Here is a 15,983-nt window from a genome sequence, read left to right as displayed (position 1 = left end):
TTTGCCTACTATGTAAGTAAGGCTCTGAGCACTCTGACATTGTGTTAAAGGAAAACAGTGAGCTTACATAATGAGAATAAAATCTTTTGAAAATTGTTTGCATCTGTTATCATGTTAGCCAATCTAGCTTCATCTTCTGGAGAAAGTGCAACTAACAGTGGATTCATATTAAACCTAAGAAATCACAATTTTTTTTATATACTTTATATACTTCTGATCCAGATACAGTATCAACTTTGAACACATTCCACTGTTCTAAATTCCTTAACAACAATCAATACACAGTTAATTATAATGAGAAAAAAAAAAAAGATGCAGTACCAGCTTTAAACAAAAACTAGTAGCTTTAAATGTTCTAAATTCTGAAAATGGAAAGTAATTGTAGAGAAACGGTGATACATCCAAGCAAGCCTTCATGGCCTCCCACAAAAATTTTTCTACCACAGTCATATCTGTATGGATTTTACATTCTCAGACAATGCACATCTACCAATGACTTTGTATATGGTCAAGATGACTGGTGTGGGAAATGGGAAAAACTGCTGCAATCTGTATGCAGTAAAAGAAACTGGAGGTAGACTCAGGCCATCATTCTGTCTGGCTTACTGGCATGGTAATGTAATAAATGTTGGCAACTTGGATGCATGTCATCTGGCTCCAGGAATAAGACAGAGCTAGCACTGGCTGAAATCTGCCAACTGATATATGTATATGTGTGTATATATATATATTTGTCATCAAAACGTAGTGGCATCAAAATAGAACAGTTTCCATTAAGCATTTTGAGTATGAATAAAATAAAATGCTCAAAATTACATGGACCTTCTAGATTTTCTTGTCCTTCTGGTCAAGGGACATCACAGGGGAGGAGCAGAAAGAAGTCGGTGCTATTCCACATCTTTGATCAGTGAACTCTGTACAATCTCCAAAGCTCTCAAAACAGACACTTTTCAGTATCATTAAATTCATTGTCAAATTGAAAAGGAAGAAAGGTGACATAATCCTGGAAAGTTTTGGAGACTCAGACTATCCCAAATAAAATTGGATATTGAAACATTTTCAACGTGGGTTAGGGCACTGAGAGCTCTCGTTATGAGCCTCCCCTGACGCTAAATGGCCTGGAGATGGCTGTTCAAAGTGCAGTCCAGGCTGGTTCCCTAGACTAGTTATTTCCTTCAAGGCAAAAATGAATGCAAAGTTCTTTTTCAATGCAAAGTTTTTCCCAAATAATTCTTCATATCCCTCCAATGCCAAAGCCCTGCTCAAATGCTGGCATACTCTATGCTAGACTGTAGCCATATCTGCCTTTTCTGTCCATATCCAGTTTGAACCAATAACAGAAAGTTTCCTCTGTGCCCCAAATGGCCATGTTGGCAGTCTCAACTGTGTCCTGCATGCATCATTCTCAGAATCTACAGACCAATTTGCAATGGAGGTTCCTATTACATAAGCTAAATTTTTCCATCTCACTTTTCTACCCCATTTTAAGAAATTATCTTCATTTTCAGGTTCTGTTGTCAGATGTCTGATTAGGATGGGAGGTGAAATTTCTGGAAGTACCTTAGTTCTACTTTCAAAAGTGATGGGGTAGCTCTGGGGTTTTCAAAAGCACAAGTTCCTTTCAAACTACAGTTGCTTTCAAACACATCTGCCTTCTCCCAGGCAGTGGGAATTTGAGGCCCCAGAGCTTCTGAAAATTCCAATAGGTGTCAAAACTGTTGAAATAACTGCTTTTTAAAACTTAGGTACTACAAACTATAGTCATCAAAGTATTTATGCATTGCTTCAGTTGGCACTGCGAAGCCTAAGTGAAACAGATGGCCAACTCAGGTTTCCAAAAGTGACTCAGATACTCAGGAGCCCAACTCACACAGGAAGTCAATACCAGTTAATCTTCTAAATGTCAAATGGCACTTTGAAAATAGAACTTTCCATTACCAATAAGGGCCTGAAACTTTGTGTTTTTTAAATATTTGCTTTGTACCAAGTAATACCCCAGGCCCCACCTGTCTGTCTTTTCATGTTTAAAGGACAAGTGAATTCTTGAGTAACGCAGTCCTCAGAGGCAGGTCACCAGCAAATCAGCCAGCTCGGCAGCACTATGGAATTTTTTTTTATTGTTAAGGGCATTTTTAGGCAAAGTTTAAGGCTTGTCGAGGAGGAGAGAGATAAAGAACATATATACGTAGAATTAGCAGCACAGGCTTCCCTTGCTTCCAATAGCTTTAGTAGTAAAGTAGCAGATACTGCAACCAACCTAGATAGGAACAAAGTCCCCAGGGTTTAATCAGTGTTAAAAGAATCTGAAGCTGAATGAAGGAGGGCTGTGTTAGGTGAGCCTAGGAAGCCTTAAAGACAATGGGTGAGTAATGTAGGAGCATCACTGAGGCTTCTTCTGGATCCCCCTGACATATAGCCCAGCTCTTCTATAGCACGACTCTCCTAGGGCTGGGATGGATTTCTGCTGATGTCTGAGAGCATGACTCAGACAGAACAGGTTGAAACACTAGGAAATAAGAAATGTTTGGATTCTATCCCAGAACACAGCACCTACAACAAAGTGCAGTAGTTTTAAAGTCAACATTGTGGATACAAGATATCAACCATTTCCCACTTCTGACACTATAGCCTCTGGGACTGGCACAGGCCAAAGCTCAGCTCATGACAGAGAGTTCCCATGGATCAGCCATTAGATGATCCAGAGGTCACCAGAGCAACTTCCAGTACATTTGTGCTACAAACAGGTAATTAATCAAATCAATATTCCACCCAGAAATTGACCGAAACAGGAGGGACAAATGAGTTGAGTGCATTTGGTATTTTCAACCTGAACGTCAAGTAGATGAATAATGGCCAATATCTCCACTACATGTCTTAGAAGAGGAAGAAATTACGGAGGTGATTTCTACCCACATCAGTAAATCTAATACAGAGCAAAAAAAAAAAAAACAGATGAATGCAGAAACTGCTTACAGAAGAGACTAGTGGGAATCCAGTCCTACAAAGATTTTGAAGGTTAATTTTACAGATTTTTAGGAAGCTCTGGAAAAGTCTGCAGGTTCAGGACTTGCCAAGCTATATTTTCCAGAATCATCAGAATGTATTTCAGTTTCAATGGAAACAGATTTGGGTTTGATTATATACATTCCCTTGTACAAGTGTCAAAAAAGAGAGCCAACACCAAAAGTGGTATACAGTAAATGATAAAGTTAAATGTTTAAAGTATATATTTCTCCCTAACAACTTAGCTCCCCACTCTTAGCACTATGCTGTTTTCAATACAAAAGACTTTATGGTACTGGCCGCAGGGAGAAGGGTGACTTCTCTTAAAAAAAGAACAACCATTATAGTTTTGGATTCTCTTCCAAGAGTAGTAATTTTAATACCTTCTTGTAAAATTTAAATTACATCTAGTTAGCAAAGTGACAATGACTTTTGGCATATTTTTTCTGCATCTAATTATCACTTCCATTCACTTAAATTCTCTTTTTCCCTACAGAGGATTATTGTCATTAAGCTATTTAGAGTGTGACAATAATTGAGAGGTTTTGGCTATCGCGGTCAGAAGAATTAAGATCTGAGAAAGAGTAATAGAGAGACAAGGGAGACAGAAGTTGAAATGCTCACATAATCTGCACCTGATTTTAATTAGGGACAGAAAACTTTTAAGGTCTCGAGAGAGATTTGGTCTGGATGAACATCTCTTCATTTCTATCATGCTCACACAGAGTGCTTCTCCTCCCTTCAGTCCTGCCAAGCCTGACCACTTGGTGACCCAGCTAATTAGCCCCTTTGACTCTTTTTCTTCTTCAAGTCCTCACTGAAGAGACAGGGTACGCAAGGTCTGTTGAGCTGGTGTGTAGTTCAGAATGAAGCTGTAGAGCGTCTTAGGCTTCTGAACTGTGGAGAAGCCTTGGGATATGAAGGGCCCATCTCTTTCCCTGCTACAGATGAAAAGCTAGCAGCAACTATGAAATTAAAGGGTTTACCTAGTTGCTTGAGTCTGTCTTCAGTGACATCTGGAATAGTTCTAATAACTTCTTGTATTGCCAACTGCAGAGACTTCATTTTAAAACCAGCTGTTGAGGTACAGCACTCAAAACAAAGCCAGTGAAATCAGTATTCCTCTGAGAGTGGACAATGGTGAAGAGAGGTCACACTTCTCAAACATTTATAAAGTCAGAGCCTGTTTACGCACAGTGTGGTTGGCCAGGTCTGTGAAAAACACTGCCCTCAAATGTCCTAAGTTCTGCTCTAAATTGAAGTCTGTTCTGTGACTGTGGATATATTCTTAGGTGTTTTGTTTTTTAATGAATTCATACAGTGGTTCAGATCCAGACAAATCTCTACTGATTTCCATCATTGAAGGATGTGGCAATTATATAATGTCTGATGACTATGTTTCATCTCACCTCAGCAATTCTGCCAGCCCCAGGAATACTGAAAAGAACAGGAGAGGCTGCCTGTCAAAATAACATGTACAGCTTTGATTAACAAAACATGGCAACAATCCCCTTCTTGAGTGGTTCTGGGAGAAATGTTAACAAAAGCTGAGTTATTAGCCAGTTCCTTGTGATCAAGTCCCCTACACTAACCATCATGATTCTAGGTTAACTTCTGTAAATAAAGAGTACTGTTAGGAACTGCTTGTATTTACTACTACTTGTATTTAAATATCATTCATCTGAAATGTGTAGGAGCTTACTAGTTCATTGTGAGGAAATCAGAACAGGTAAAACCAAACTGCAAGTAAGCAAGTACAGATAGCCAAACAGATATGAAGCAATGAACAAGATCTATCTGTAAATATTCCTTCTCAGTCAGTCTCATTAAATTTCTGAGCATTTCTCCAGACAAAAATTGAGAAATAGCATCTCCAAGTGGAGAGCCTCACCATCCTATTATGCTTTTTCACAGATGACAAAAATGCCATGAGAAATTATAATAAAATACAATTAAAACCTCTAAATCTAGCTGAACAATTGCTAAACTAACCAGACAGATTACATTCCTTCGGGGACTGTCAGTGATACTTGCTGAGCTCTGGTTTGGTTGAAATGTAGTTGTAACAGAATATTTCATGGAGATCATATACATCAGAAATGTCTTTTGCCTTGTGCATTAAAATGAACGTTGCCCCACAGGAGCTGTAAACTATTTTGGGTAAGAGCACTGATACAAACATTGAAATTCTTGCTAGTTGACTTATCAGCAATGCTTTGGTTGACAGAGCACTTAGCTTTCAAGCCATCTGATGGCATTGCTAAATACGCCAGTCTCATTAAAAGTAGCTGAAATCAGAATGAATTCAGTGGCTGAGGTCACTCAAGAACTCTGGCAGAGTCATTATTGAATTTCTACTAGTGTGATTACAAAGAGTGCATGCTCAGTCCATTAATTTGCAGCATGGAAACCAAAAATCAATGGGGTGTTACTTAAAACTCCTTTTGTAATAATTACGATCATGTATGCAGATATACATATGGTAGAGTAGTGTGCAAGCTGCTGTTCACAGCCTTGAACAGGAAAGACATTATCTAGTTTTCTGAGCTCCAAGCCAGGAGAAGGAAGGAGAGAACAACAAAAATTTAGTCTAAACTTGGGGTGAAATTCAGACCGCAAAGAAAATGTTGCTGTTTGCTTCAATGAAGCTAAGGTTTCTTCTCTGTAAATTTAACTGGAACTGAAATTCCTGGAATTCAGCAATCTGGAATTCAGCATAGGTCTATCAAATATCTCTGCTACAACAAGCATCTCAGTTTTCTTTAATAAATTTTCTTCCCAGTTAAATTACTAACATGTTGGTAAAGTAATAATGGGAAACATCTATGAGTTCTTTGTGAATGATAGTGTGACAAACTGGTATACATCATTTCAGCAGACTGATTTATACCATCTGTGGACACTCCTCATTCAGACCCTTCAAAGTAATACAGATGCATCACAGATTTCTTCAGGAAAAAGCACTGGATTTCCTTGCTTAAGGAAAAAGTGCATTCAAAACACATTGGCAACAGTTGTATAACATTGTTACTCCAATTTAATTTTTCATTCTTAATTGTGAAAGTGTTACAGAAGAGCATGATTGCTGATCTTAATCATCCAATATCATTTACTGAAACTAACAGAACCCTACGGGTCTTATTTAGTCAAGATTTCATGGATCCTAATGAAGTTTTTGAGAACTCACAGACATCTCCCACCTTCCAAAAGAGCAGCCTACTGCTCCCTTGTTCAATTGCCAGGAAATATACAGTATCCTCCAAACACATCCTATGTCCCTTCAGACCTGCCAGTGTATGTAACCAAACCCAATTCAAACCAGGTGATTTGTACAAGCACTTGACAGAACAAGACAAATTCTACACTGATTTACGCACTTAAGGGACTGTGGCTGCACAGCTCAGAAAAAAAAAAAAAAGCTGCCTCTTAAAATGTATTTGTTGATGATCACCACGAAGTGATAACAAAGAAAAACCCTCCTTCATACCTAGAATGTGAAATGCCAGAGGTCTCCCTGCACCTTGAATTATAGATAAATACAATTTGCAAATGATGACCTATAGAAACCAAGAGTAATTACACTTTCTTGTGTGAAGGTTGGTTATGTGGCGAGAACTGCAATGATCTCTAACACTTGTTTTTTTTTTTTTTTATTAAAGGAATTGTTTTGTCTACAGCAAAGCTTTTTACTTTCTAAGCATGTAAAAGCATGTGTTATCTCTATCTACTATGCAAAATTTGCAGGGAGAATTAGATGAAATCCATCATAACAAAACGTGCAGAGTCCTTAGTTTTGCCGAGTTGTGTTATGTCCAGCTTGAATTACACAAAACGTTGTTTGCTAGCAGTGCTCATATGCTCTAAAGTGTTTGCAGAACAATAATGCTGCTGCCGCATTCAGCCTCAAGCACTGGTAATGTGGCTTATTAGTAGCTATGTTACAAGTCAATATTCTCCCCATATCAGCCTGAAAAGGTTTAAAACATGCTTCACACCAGGGAATGGATCCATTCAACTATTTTCAGGCAGAGACACAGAATTAACCAGATAAAGGAGGTGACTATTTATTAGTATAGTAGGATCCTTGTCATAGGCTTAGATCTCGCTGTGCTGCATATTGCCCAAATAATGAACACACAGCCTGCTTCAGCAAGCCTACCAGTATAAGCAGGAAAAAAGACAGCGGATGGAGAGAGATAGACAAGAGTGCATAGAAATATTGAAAAAGTAATACAAAGCTGTAGGAAGAGAGCTGTACCCATTAGACGCCCTGTCATTGCTATAACTTTTCTAAGATAACTGAAGGAGAGTAAGGTTTTCCAAGAACTGATGTAATGTTGCTGATGCACTACACATGGGGATGACATTTCAGTAGGGGACAGCATGAAAGGCAGCCTGAGACATGAGTGTCTGAAGGAACCAAAAACACGTGGAGTGATGCACTACCCACTGCTGTCAGACCAGGTCTCCGAAATTGTTTGAGTTCAGGACCTTATGCTGGTTTGGTATTCAAAGCAACACATTTGCAATCACAGAACTGGATACCACAAATGAGTTTAAACAAACATCTTATGATTGTGCAAGGCTTGATCTTGTTTTAAATTACAAGAGTGAGAATCAGCAGATTAATATCATTCAACTCAGTGGAGCTAAACCAATGTAAAAATGGTGTTAATGACACAACAGTTAGGTCTGCCAAGTGTTTATGAAGACCAAGCTTCCTTTATAAACCCTGCACATAAGTGATTTTAAGTGATAATTTTAATGTGCCTATAAAATTATTTTTACATTACAATTATCTCCAACTGGAAGATATGTGATGGGTGTAATGGCAGAGGCTAATGAAATGCACTTAAACTCATTTTGAATTTTTAAAAAGAGAAAAAATGCAGTGTGTAAAAACACGAATATTCTGTCTTTCTATTATTTAGGCCCTGTGAGACATACAATGCTGAAAGACAGATGATGAACAAAGAGGCAGTAGTGCAGCAGGAGCCATAGAGGTAGCAGGAGCAGTGTCTAGCCATCACTTGCCACAGGTACACAAGTAATGTCATGTATTTGATTACATACGCTCGCAACTGTGAATGGAGGTTAATGACTTGAACTGAAGGGACAGCCATGAGCGGTTACGGGAGGGACAGCCCCACACAGCACCACCAACACACCGTGAAATCCTCTGAGTCAGCATTTACCATAATCTGCTGATTTTCCTACCAACCTTGCTTAACTTGTAAGGCTTACAACAAAGACATCTATACAGTAATTTTCTGCCTGTCTCACACAGCAGCCACCATTATTATATAATAACAAAATAAAGAAACAGAGAAGATATTTTTGTCTGTGCTTAAAATAGGTAGTAACTCAAAACTGAAGCATCTTTGAGTGGAAAAGTAGATCTCAGTAAGAGTGCAGAAACATGTGGTTCACCTGGCTAATACAGCACGCTTCATCCAAGGCAATGCAAAGGTCTCAAGCAACTGGTGATACTTTCTCACGGCCAGCTGGTTAGCTGCTACTGCTCCGACAGAGGTGGGAGACGGGGAAAACGTTCAAAATCATCTAATTCTCTTGAGATTGCAGTAGATTTTCCAGAGGTCTCTCTTGACCAGTTTTAAGCACCTTGGAAACAAGATGCTCATCAGCGTTTTGGAGGAGAAAAATGAACAGATTACTTGCATGCTTAGGATTGCTGCATACTATCCCTACAATAAAACTCAGAGCAAATGAGTTCAGAGGAGTTTTGTTTTCATCAAATTCCTCAAGTAGCAATGATATAGAGGATTTACATGTGTATGAAATATTTCAATTTACTCTGCTAAATACTAACAAAGATCTTATTCACTATATTCTACAAAGGTTTGGCTTTTGGTGCTTTTTCCTAAATTTTCTTCATTCTTTTTTGCCTGACTGATTTATTTCCTCTGCTGTGAAAGTTACAGAGGAAAGCAGAGTTGCTTGGCATCATGATGTGGTATTGCTGAACTCAGCTGTTTATGGCTTTCAGCAGATGTTTCTGCTTCAAAGAGAGTGTGAGGAAAAATATACATGCACAAATTCCGCCCCCCCCCCCAGTTCTGCATGTTTTGTCTCTTATCTTCCACTGTCTCCAAATCACAAGGAAGGCTGCATGACAATAGCTACTAAAACATCCTACCCATGTCAAATCTCACAGACAAATGAGAGCTGACCTTGTCCAAAATTAGAACTCATGATTTAAAGTGCAAAGAAAAAATATTAACAAAAGTGTCAGTCCATGAACACGTTGCATCAGAAAGATTTTCACAGACAACCTGGCTAAGAATTACATCTTATTAAAATGGAAGGCGATGAGGATTGCTGTGTGCAAGAGGTGAGAAGACAGCAGTTATTCTGCAGAGGATGCAAGGGGGACGGCCAGCCTTTCCTACTATAAAATCCAGGAGCTCTACAAAACACAGACATAAGCCAAAGACTGAGAAGGAGACTGTATGTTTTCTAGTCAATCTGTGAGAAATTACTGTTTTGTCAGAAATCAAAAAATAATCTCATCCTGGACATCAGGAATTACAGTTATTACTGAATTTGCCCATCAATTTGAAATGGATATAAAACTCTCCCATTATTCCATGATTGCACATCCTATTCAATTTAATATGTGTGGGGCTCTGCTCTATTTATATAATAATGAAATAAAACAATACCTCCAACCTGACTGGAAAGCAGGAGGGCACTGGCAGCAAATGAGACAACTTTCTCAGCAAGTCTGGATTACTGCACACAGTGGCTAAGTGTTCAGCATTTGGTTTTGATAAGCATTGTAAAGAGCATTTCCAAACTGTCCAGATTTGCTGAGCAAACAAAATCTGATGCTTTCACAAGTGCAAGAAATATTTGAAGAATGACCTTTCTCTTCATGCTTTAGTTTTTCTTCCCAACAGACCCGGAAACTCCAAAGTAGACACACAAATACACACCAAAACAAAACAAAAAAACAAACAATTAATTTATTGGAACTGGGCTGGAACTTCTGTGGAGATCATGGATGGGCCTAATTTTGTGCATCTTGCTATCTCATCTCACTTACTTTCTTTTCTTGGACAGAAAACTCATGGGATTGCCTTGTGCAGATCCTGTTGGTTTGCTTGGCCTTTTTCTGTCATAAAGCAGGTATTTATGCTCATACAACGAATGTGTTAAACACACATTTCCAGCAAGACTATTTACTGATAGTAGTTATTTATTGTTATTTATTTGCTTATTGGCAGGACCAAGACACACCAGCTATGGAGCAGGGCCTTGCAGTGGTAGGTGCGAGATGAAAACTAGACAGACAGATGCTGTTGTCATGACGATTGCTAGTTATCTCAAATTCGATCTTTCTGAACTTGCACTACTGAGTGCATGGAAAAGAAAAGGCCCTTCAGCCTCAGCAAGAGTCCTTGTTCATGAGGGCTCCCATGAAATTCACTTTCCCTTAATGCAGCTGAGAGCTGCCCATTAAGTCAAAACCACTCAGGACTCATAAGGTTCAACCAGTGGCCCTGCTCTCCACAAGTACCCGATAAGACGGCGAGGCACAAGAAACAAGTGTTTCCCTTCAAGACAGTTTGTGCAGACGCTGCAGCAGCCAGGCAGAGTGAGGCAATGGTAACTGTGCGTCTGCCTCTGTCCTGCAGACAGCTTCCTCTTGAAAGAGATAGGAAAGGCATCCTTCATCCCTCCTCTGTCCCCAGGTCAGTGCTTTGATAAACACTCCTGACGTTCAAAGCAGCAAAAGAGGAACTGTATGAAGGGCTCCTTTGGGAAGCAACCTTTTAACCCAAGTCTTCTGTGCCCTAGAAAAGACACTGTTACGAGGCACAGCTGGCTGATCCTCCGCCATATGTGCAGATGTCCAGTATATCTTTGGCACCTACATCGTATGCTTGAAGACATCTGTGCCCTAATTTGACCTGAAGCAGGCATCCTAACATAAAGGGAAATCTTAGAATGCAAAGACAGCAAGCAAAGATAAATTATTGGGTAAATCAGACAAGAAAGGGTGGAAGGAAAGGATCTTTAAAGCAGTAGGTAAAGGCTTAGCTGTATTATTCCTGAAACTGTTACTGCAAGCTATGTGCATAAATTCTCCCGTGTCATTTTAAGCAGATGGATGCACATCACAGGAATGACTGGCCTTGCAAGCTCTGAGGGTTGCACTGGTAACTTGCCAGCAGACTAAAAGACTGCACCTAATTTGCACCAAAATATGCATAATGCTTAAAGCATGATACTCAGGAGGCCATAACACTTGTTCGCATGTGACTTTTATATAAATTAAAGGAAATTGCTTCCCTCTTGGGCTTCAATGGTAAAGGATATCCACTGCTGATGTCTTCCTTCTAAAGCATCTCTCTGGCTTGGACAAATCAGTTTCTGCAGATGCAGATATGACCATATAAGACTTCCCAAGCAGCTAATACTACAGTAGTGGCACGTGTCATGCCAGCTTGGATCCTGCCTCAATTAACAGTCAGAAGGGCAAACAACTCTATGGAAAAAATCCTGATCCATGAGTACCAAACCTCCAAGTCCTTGTGAAGACAGATGTCCTCTGCTCAGACTGCAAGGTTTTGTGGTCAGCAGGCACCACTGCCACCTTGCTGAGCTTTGCAAACCACAACGACCCCAAACTGTGCCAGGGGAAGGTGACCCAGATTCCAAATAATTAATACCTTCAACCCTGTTTGTAATGTCTGGATGCTCTTCTGTGTACCCATACATTGGGAATGCACTGCCTGTCTTCAAGTATAGCCAGCCACACACACTGCATGGCTTGCGGTTTTTCGAGTTTGAGACATGTTGTTCACATATGCTTCATTTTTTTTTTTCCAGCACAAGAAAATTTCACTTTGCTGAAACCCCTTGGCAACACATGGTGCTGCCAGACAGAGGAAGGACCTGCTCAGAACTGTGTAATGGCTTTGTTGCTTTCCTCTGTGCCCTGATGATATGAAACACAACCTGGTAACATCATTAGCTCTTTGCATGTGAATGCAATGATACCCAGCCAGTGTAAAAAAAAAAAAAAAGTAAAAAAAAAAGTGTTGTGGCAGGGGAAGTGATTGTGACACAGTCTGAAACATAAACATAACATCTGGAAGCACTCTTCCTGAGTCTGCCTCTTTATCAGACAGATGGCTGGAGAGCTGTAAGCCCACGGGCCTCTCAAAAGGTTCAAGGCCAAGAGGATAAAGTGCTACATCACAGCAGTTTTCCATTATGTCAGTTTTTCTAAACGTCTCTCCGTTCTCCCACACTCTGTTTCTCTGCCCAGTTATGGAGACAGGCACTGCTGCATTGGCAGAAATCAAAAGCACTGAGTGACTCTGTTCCTGTGCAAACAAAACAAAACATCCACAGGCAGAAACATCAGCCCAAGAACAGACTGAAGGCAGCTTGTACCAGCCCATTGCCAGGTTTGAAGAAGCAGGAAGGGAGTTAGGTCTAGATTAGCCCCTGTTGCTGCTACTTAGTGCTTGACATAGCAGATACAGGATACTCCTGCTTTGGCAGAGAAGGCAGCTTAAGAAATTCCCCCTTCTCATTCCTACCCTTAATCCATTGTTTTCATCCCCACGTCTGGCAGCATACCAGCTGGTAGAGGTATGCCATTAAAAAAAAGTCTGTGAAAATTACTTAGGTTAAAAATAACCTTTGGTCTGTCTTGGAACAGCCTTTATATGCTGTGGTGACAGTCCAGAATAAGCTACACAACAAGTACGAGACTTTTCAGTGAAGCTGCTCTCAGGGTAGATGTGGTACATCATAAATCAACCATACTTGCCTGGAACCAAACAGAGGCAAGGCTAAGATATGGAACTGATTGTGATAGTAACCAGAAATATCTCTTCGTCTGTCCTGAGGACACATTTCAAACCCACCAGCTGTCCTCCAGACATGAGAAACAACAAGGGAAAACAACTGACCAAGCAGTAGTCTAGCCTTGTTTTCACTAATCAACACACTGTTGCTATCCTCATCAATAGTTACTTGAATCTCAGCACAAATTGCATTATGAGGCACACAAACATTGCTGATTTCAAGCTGTTTTCAGCTATTTGCTGCAGTGGTAAAGTTTTTCTGAATAAATCAAAGTTAAGGAGCTACGGCTCTTTGCTTTAGTGGCACAAATTTAAACAGAACAAATACTACTTAAAAAGTAAAAAAACATGGCCCACATATTCTCAAAATGTAAGCGTAAACAATTATTCGTGTGAGGTACCTAAAGCATGTCCCTTGGTTTTTATTACTTATATAATGTGAAAGCTGTTACCTGCTGAGTGGTGTTGCACCCGGATACAAACTGCTTGCTTCAAAACTCTTGCACGCTTACAAAGTAATTACAGCCATACACTAATGATAGTAGAAAGATGAAAGAAAAGAAAAGCAACATGGCAAGAAAAATGAATTGTTTTATGGAGTCTGGGGGTTTGTGTCCAGGGATGTGAAGGGGAAGGAGTGCAATGGTTCACCATGGTGTGTCAGGGAGACTCCCAAGTAAATAAGAGTGTGCAGAGAAAGGCCAGGAGTTCCTGTTCACGTGCTTAACTACCTAACACATCACCTTCTTCATTATGATCAGAAGGAGCTCTGGGATGAGGTTTTATCTTGTTTCCACAAAACAGTTTGCAGGAGGCAGCATACCAATACACTGAGAATTTACTATTAATTTAAGAAATATTCTGACTTTTCACAACCAACTGGGCACATGTGACAACACAAAGGGAGAGCCAAATTACTCCTGCTGGTTGCAGTACAGAGGAATAAAGCATAACTGCAGAAGACCTTTCGTTTTCCTTTCCTGCTAGCTCATTCTCTGAGCTGTGATAGAAATAGCTGGTCACGCAAAGAAAAGGAACATACTATCATCCTCACAACAGGCTGTGTGAGTGTTCATAAAGCACTCAAGAAGTATAAATGTTTACTTACTTTTCAGAAGCTCTTTGGTGAAGGCCATGGAAAATAACACTCCCTGCTTAAATTAACCAACGTATCTGTGAAATCACTGAGTTTACTGCAGGAGAAAATTAGTCTGTGTTGATGCTGGAGCTCCAGAGTGGTAGCTCACATGTACGCTGACCTTGCTACAGAACTGCACATTGCCCAGATGCACTACACTGCTAAACCACTCTGAAAACGCTGGCGGCAGCACAGAAAGATCCCATTAGGGGCTTGCAATTCTTGACCAAATTAAATCAGTTTAATAGAATATTTGTACTCTGCACAGGGGGCTCCAAGTGATGCTCAGTAATTGTAATGCCTGCTACATCGTGTGCTTTCCCACTGGGATCTCAGTACACACACCCCTAAGTTTCTCCATCAAGCTCATCCTCGTATATTAACATTTCATTCAAACCTAGGCTTGTCATGCTTTCAGAAGACAGGGACTATTTACATACACAAGTAGAGAGAGGCGTTAATTAAAACATTGACTTTTATTTGCATAATCAGCGCTAAAAATATTTTTATAGGTTAATTAGACTTTATGCAAATTGGATTAAGAAGACTTAATTTGGGATTTGATAACCTGAGTATTATAGTTCTGCAGTTGTAAATACGTTCAGAATCACATGCTGTTCTATAGCCATGTTTTCCCTTTCAAACTTTTTTTTTTTCCTTACTTCTGGCAGACTTAAATGAGTTATTTTTCCTTTCCTCACTCCACACCACCCCCGCCCTCACCCCCCCCAATCTCCACTAAAAATCTCACTAGCTGCAATGATACTAAGTGTAAATACAATGAATGAATGAGCTGCTCTTGACAAGAGAAATTTCCACACTTTATGGAAGTCTAATTTTCCCAGGCACTCAAACTGGGCACAGAATATAAGTGTTAAAACCTGCTCATGTTTTCTGTGCCTGAAGATAGTACAGATCCACTGCATGCGAAAGCAAAAGCCAACACAGAATCCACTGAAGGGTTTATGATACTCTTCAATGAGCCCAGGTTTGAGGCTGATAAGCATAGCGCTTGGGAAACATTGCTCAGATCTGTACAATGGAAATGCTCTGCGTGGACTAATGAACAACAGTGTTGTTAGACTTCAAAAGATGACACCCAGCATGAGCCAAATGATTTCCACTGAAACCAACAGTGTACGAATTCACTGCATGATGTGGAAGACAATCAGAGTTCCTGAAAAAGCACCACTTCTATGGCTGTGGAACAGCTAGACTAACTCTCAGTACAAACATCAAACAGGAAAGCAGGCACTGGCAGGCCAGCTCATACTGGTGCTTCCTGGAGTGTGTGGCTGCCTCTGACAGTTACCAGTGCATGGCCTAGCAAAGGAAACTCTAGTTCTGGAAGAAGAAATGATTTGCAAACGGGGATTCTGCCATATTACACACAGGACACTAAATACTGAAAGCTTTAAATTATCCTGTACCAATGCCTGAAAGTTACAGTGGCTCATCCTGGAAGAATTCATTACTTGCTTGGTGAGCCAACCATGGAGGCTGTGATATGTTCAGAGAAACAAGGTCAAAACTATCTAGCCAAAAAATTACGTTCAGTAAAAACCTTTAAAATTAAGGATATTTATATCCATGCCAAAATGATCCCCTCTCCCAACCTTAGGCCTATTTTTTTCTCTCATTTAAACTGATTAATTTCATTACCTGGAAACTGAGATGTCCTGTTATAGATCAGCAGATGGTACCATAGTTAACATAAGTGTCTCCAGATTTCCAGGCTACAATTTTAATAGCTATGAGTACTGGTAATGTGAGCCCTAAGTCTTTCAACCAATGAATGGTATCATGGATATAAATGAGTTTAATGTGCCGAGAAGATGAGGTTTCATACCTGTTCCTTGAACTTGGTGCTATCCTCTGACAAATAACTGTTGCGGTCGAATGCTTTCCACCATTCCCCACTTCTTGTTTCACGTCCCATTGCTGGGGATCACTTGTCTTTGCACTGAGAATATTTACACCTTTCTTCACCTTTGCCC

General features: G+C 40.0%; 1 protein-coding gene across 5 annotated transcripts in view; it reads right to left on the bottom strand.

Moving 5' to 3' along the window:
- Positions 1 to 15,983, bottom strand: part of TMEM132C (transmembrane protein 132C) — a 205,531-nt gene that overhangs the window by 74,512 nt on the left and 115,036 nt on the right. For 4 of the 5 annotated variants that reach the window (XR_014573649.1, XM_083804468.1, XM_083804465.1 and 1 more), the window contains exon 3: positions 15,836 to 15,982. The exons of the other annotated variant lie outside the window; for it this stretch is intronic. Coding sequence is in view for 3 of the 4 variants with exons in the window: in XM_083804468.1 (XP_083660594.1) it covers positions 15,836 to 15,982 (147 nt within the window). In the remaining variant the exon portion in view is untranslated. The remainder of the gene's footprint in view (positions 1 to 15,835; position 15,983) is intronic. 5 annotated transcript variants of the gene reach the window in all.

This window comes from Anser anser, assembly GCF_964211835.1.
Source record: "Anser anser genome assembly, chromosome: 18".
In the NCBI taxonomy this organism is placed as follows: Eukaryota; Metazoa; Chordata; class Aves; order Anseriformes; family Anatidae; genus Anser; species Anser anser.
Note: the sequence above shows the minus strand (reverse complement) of the source record. Positions and strands in the feature narration are given on the sequence as shown.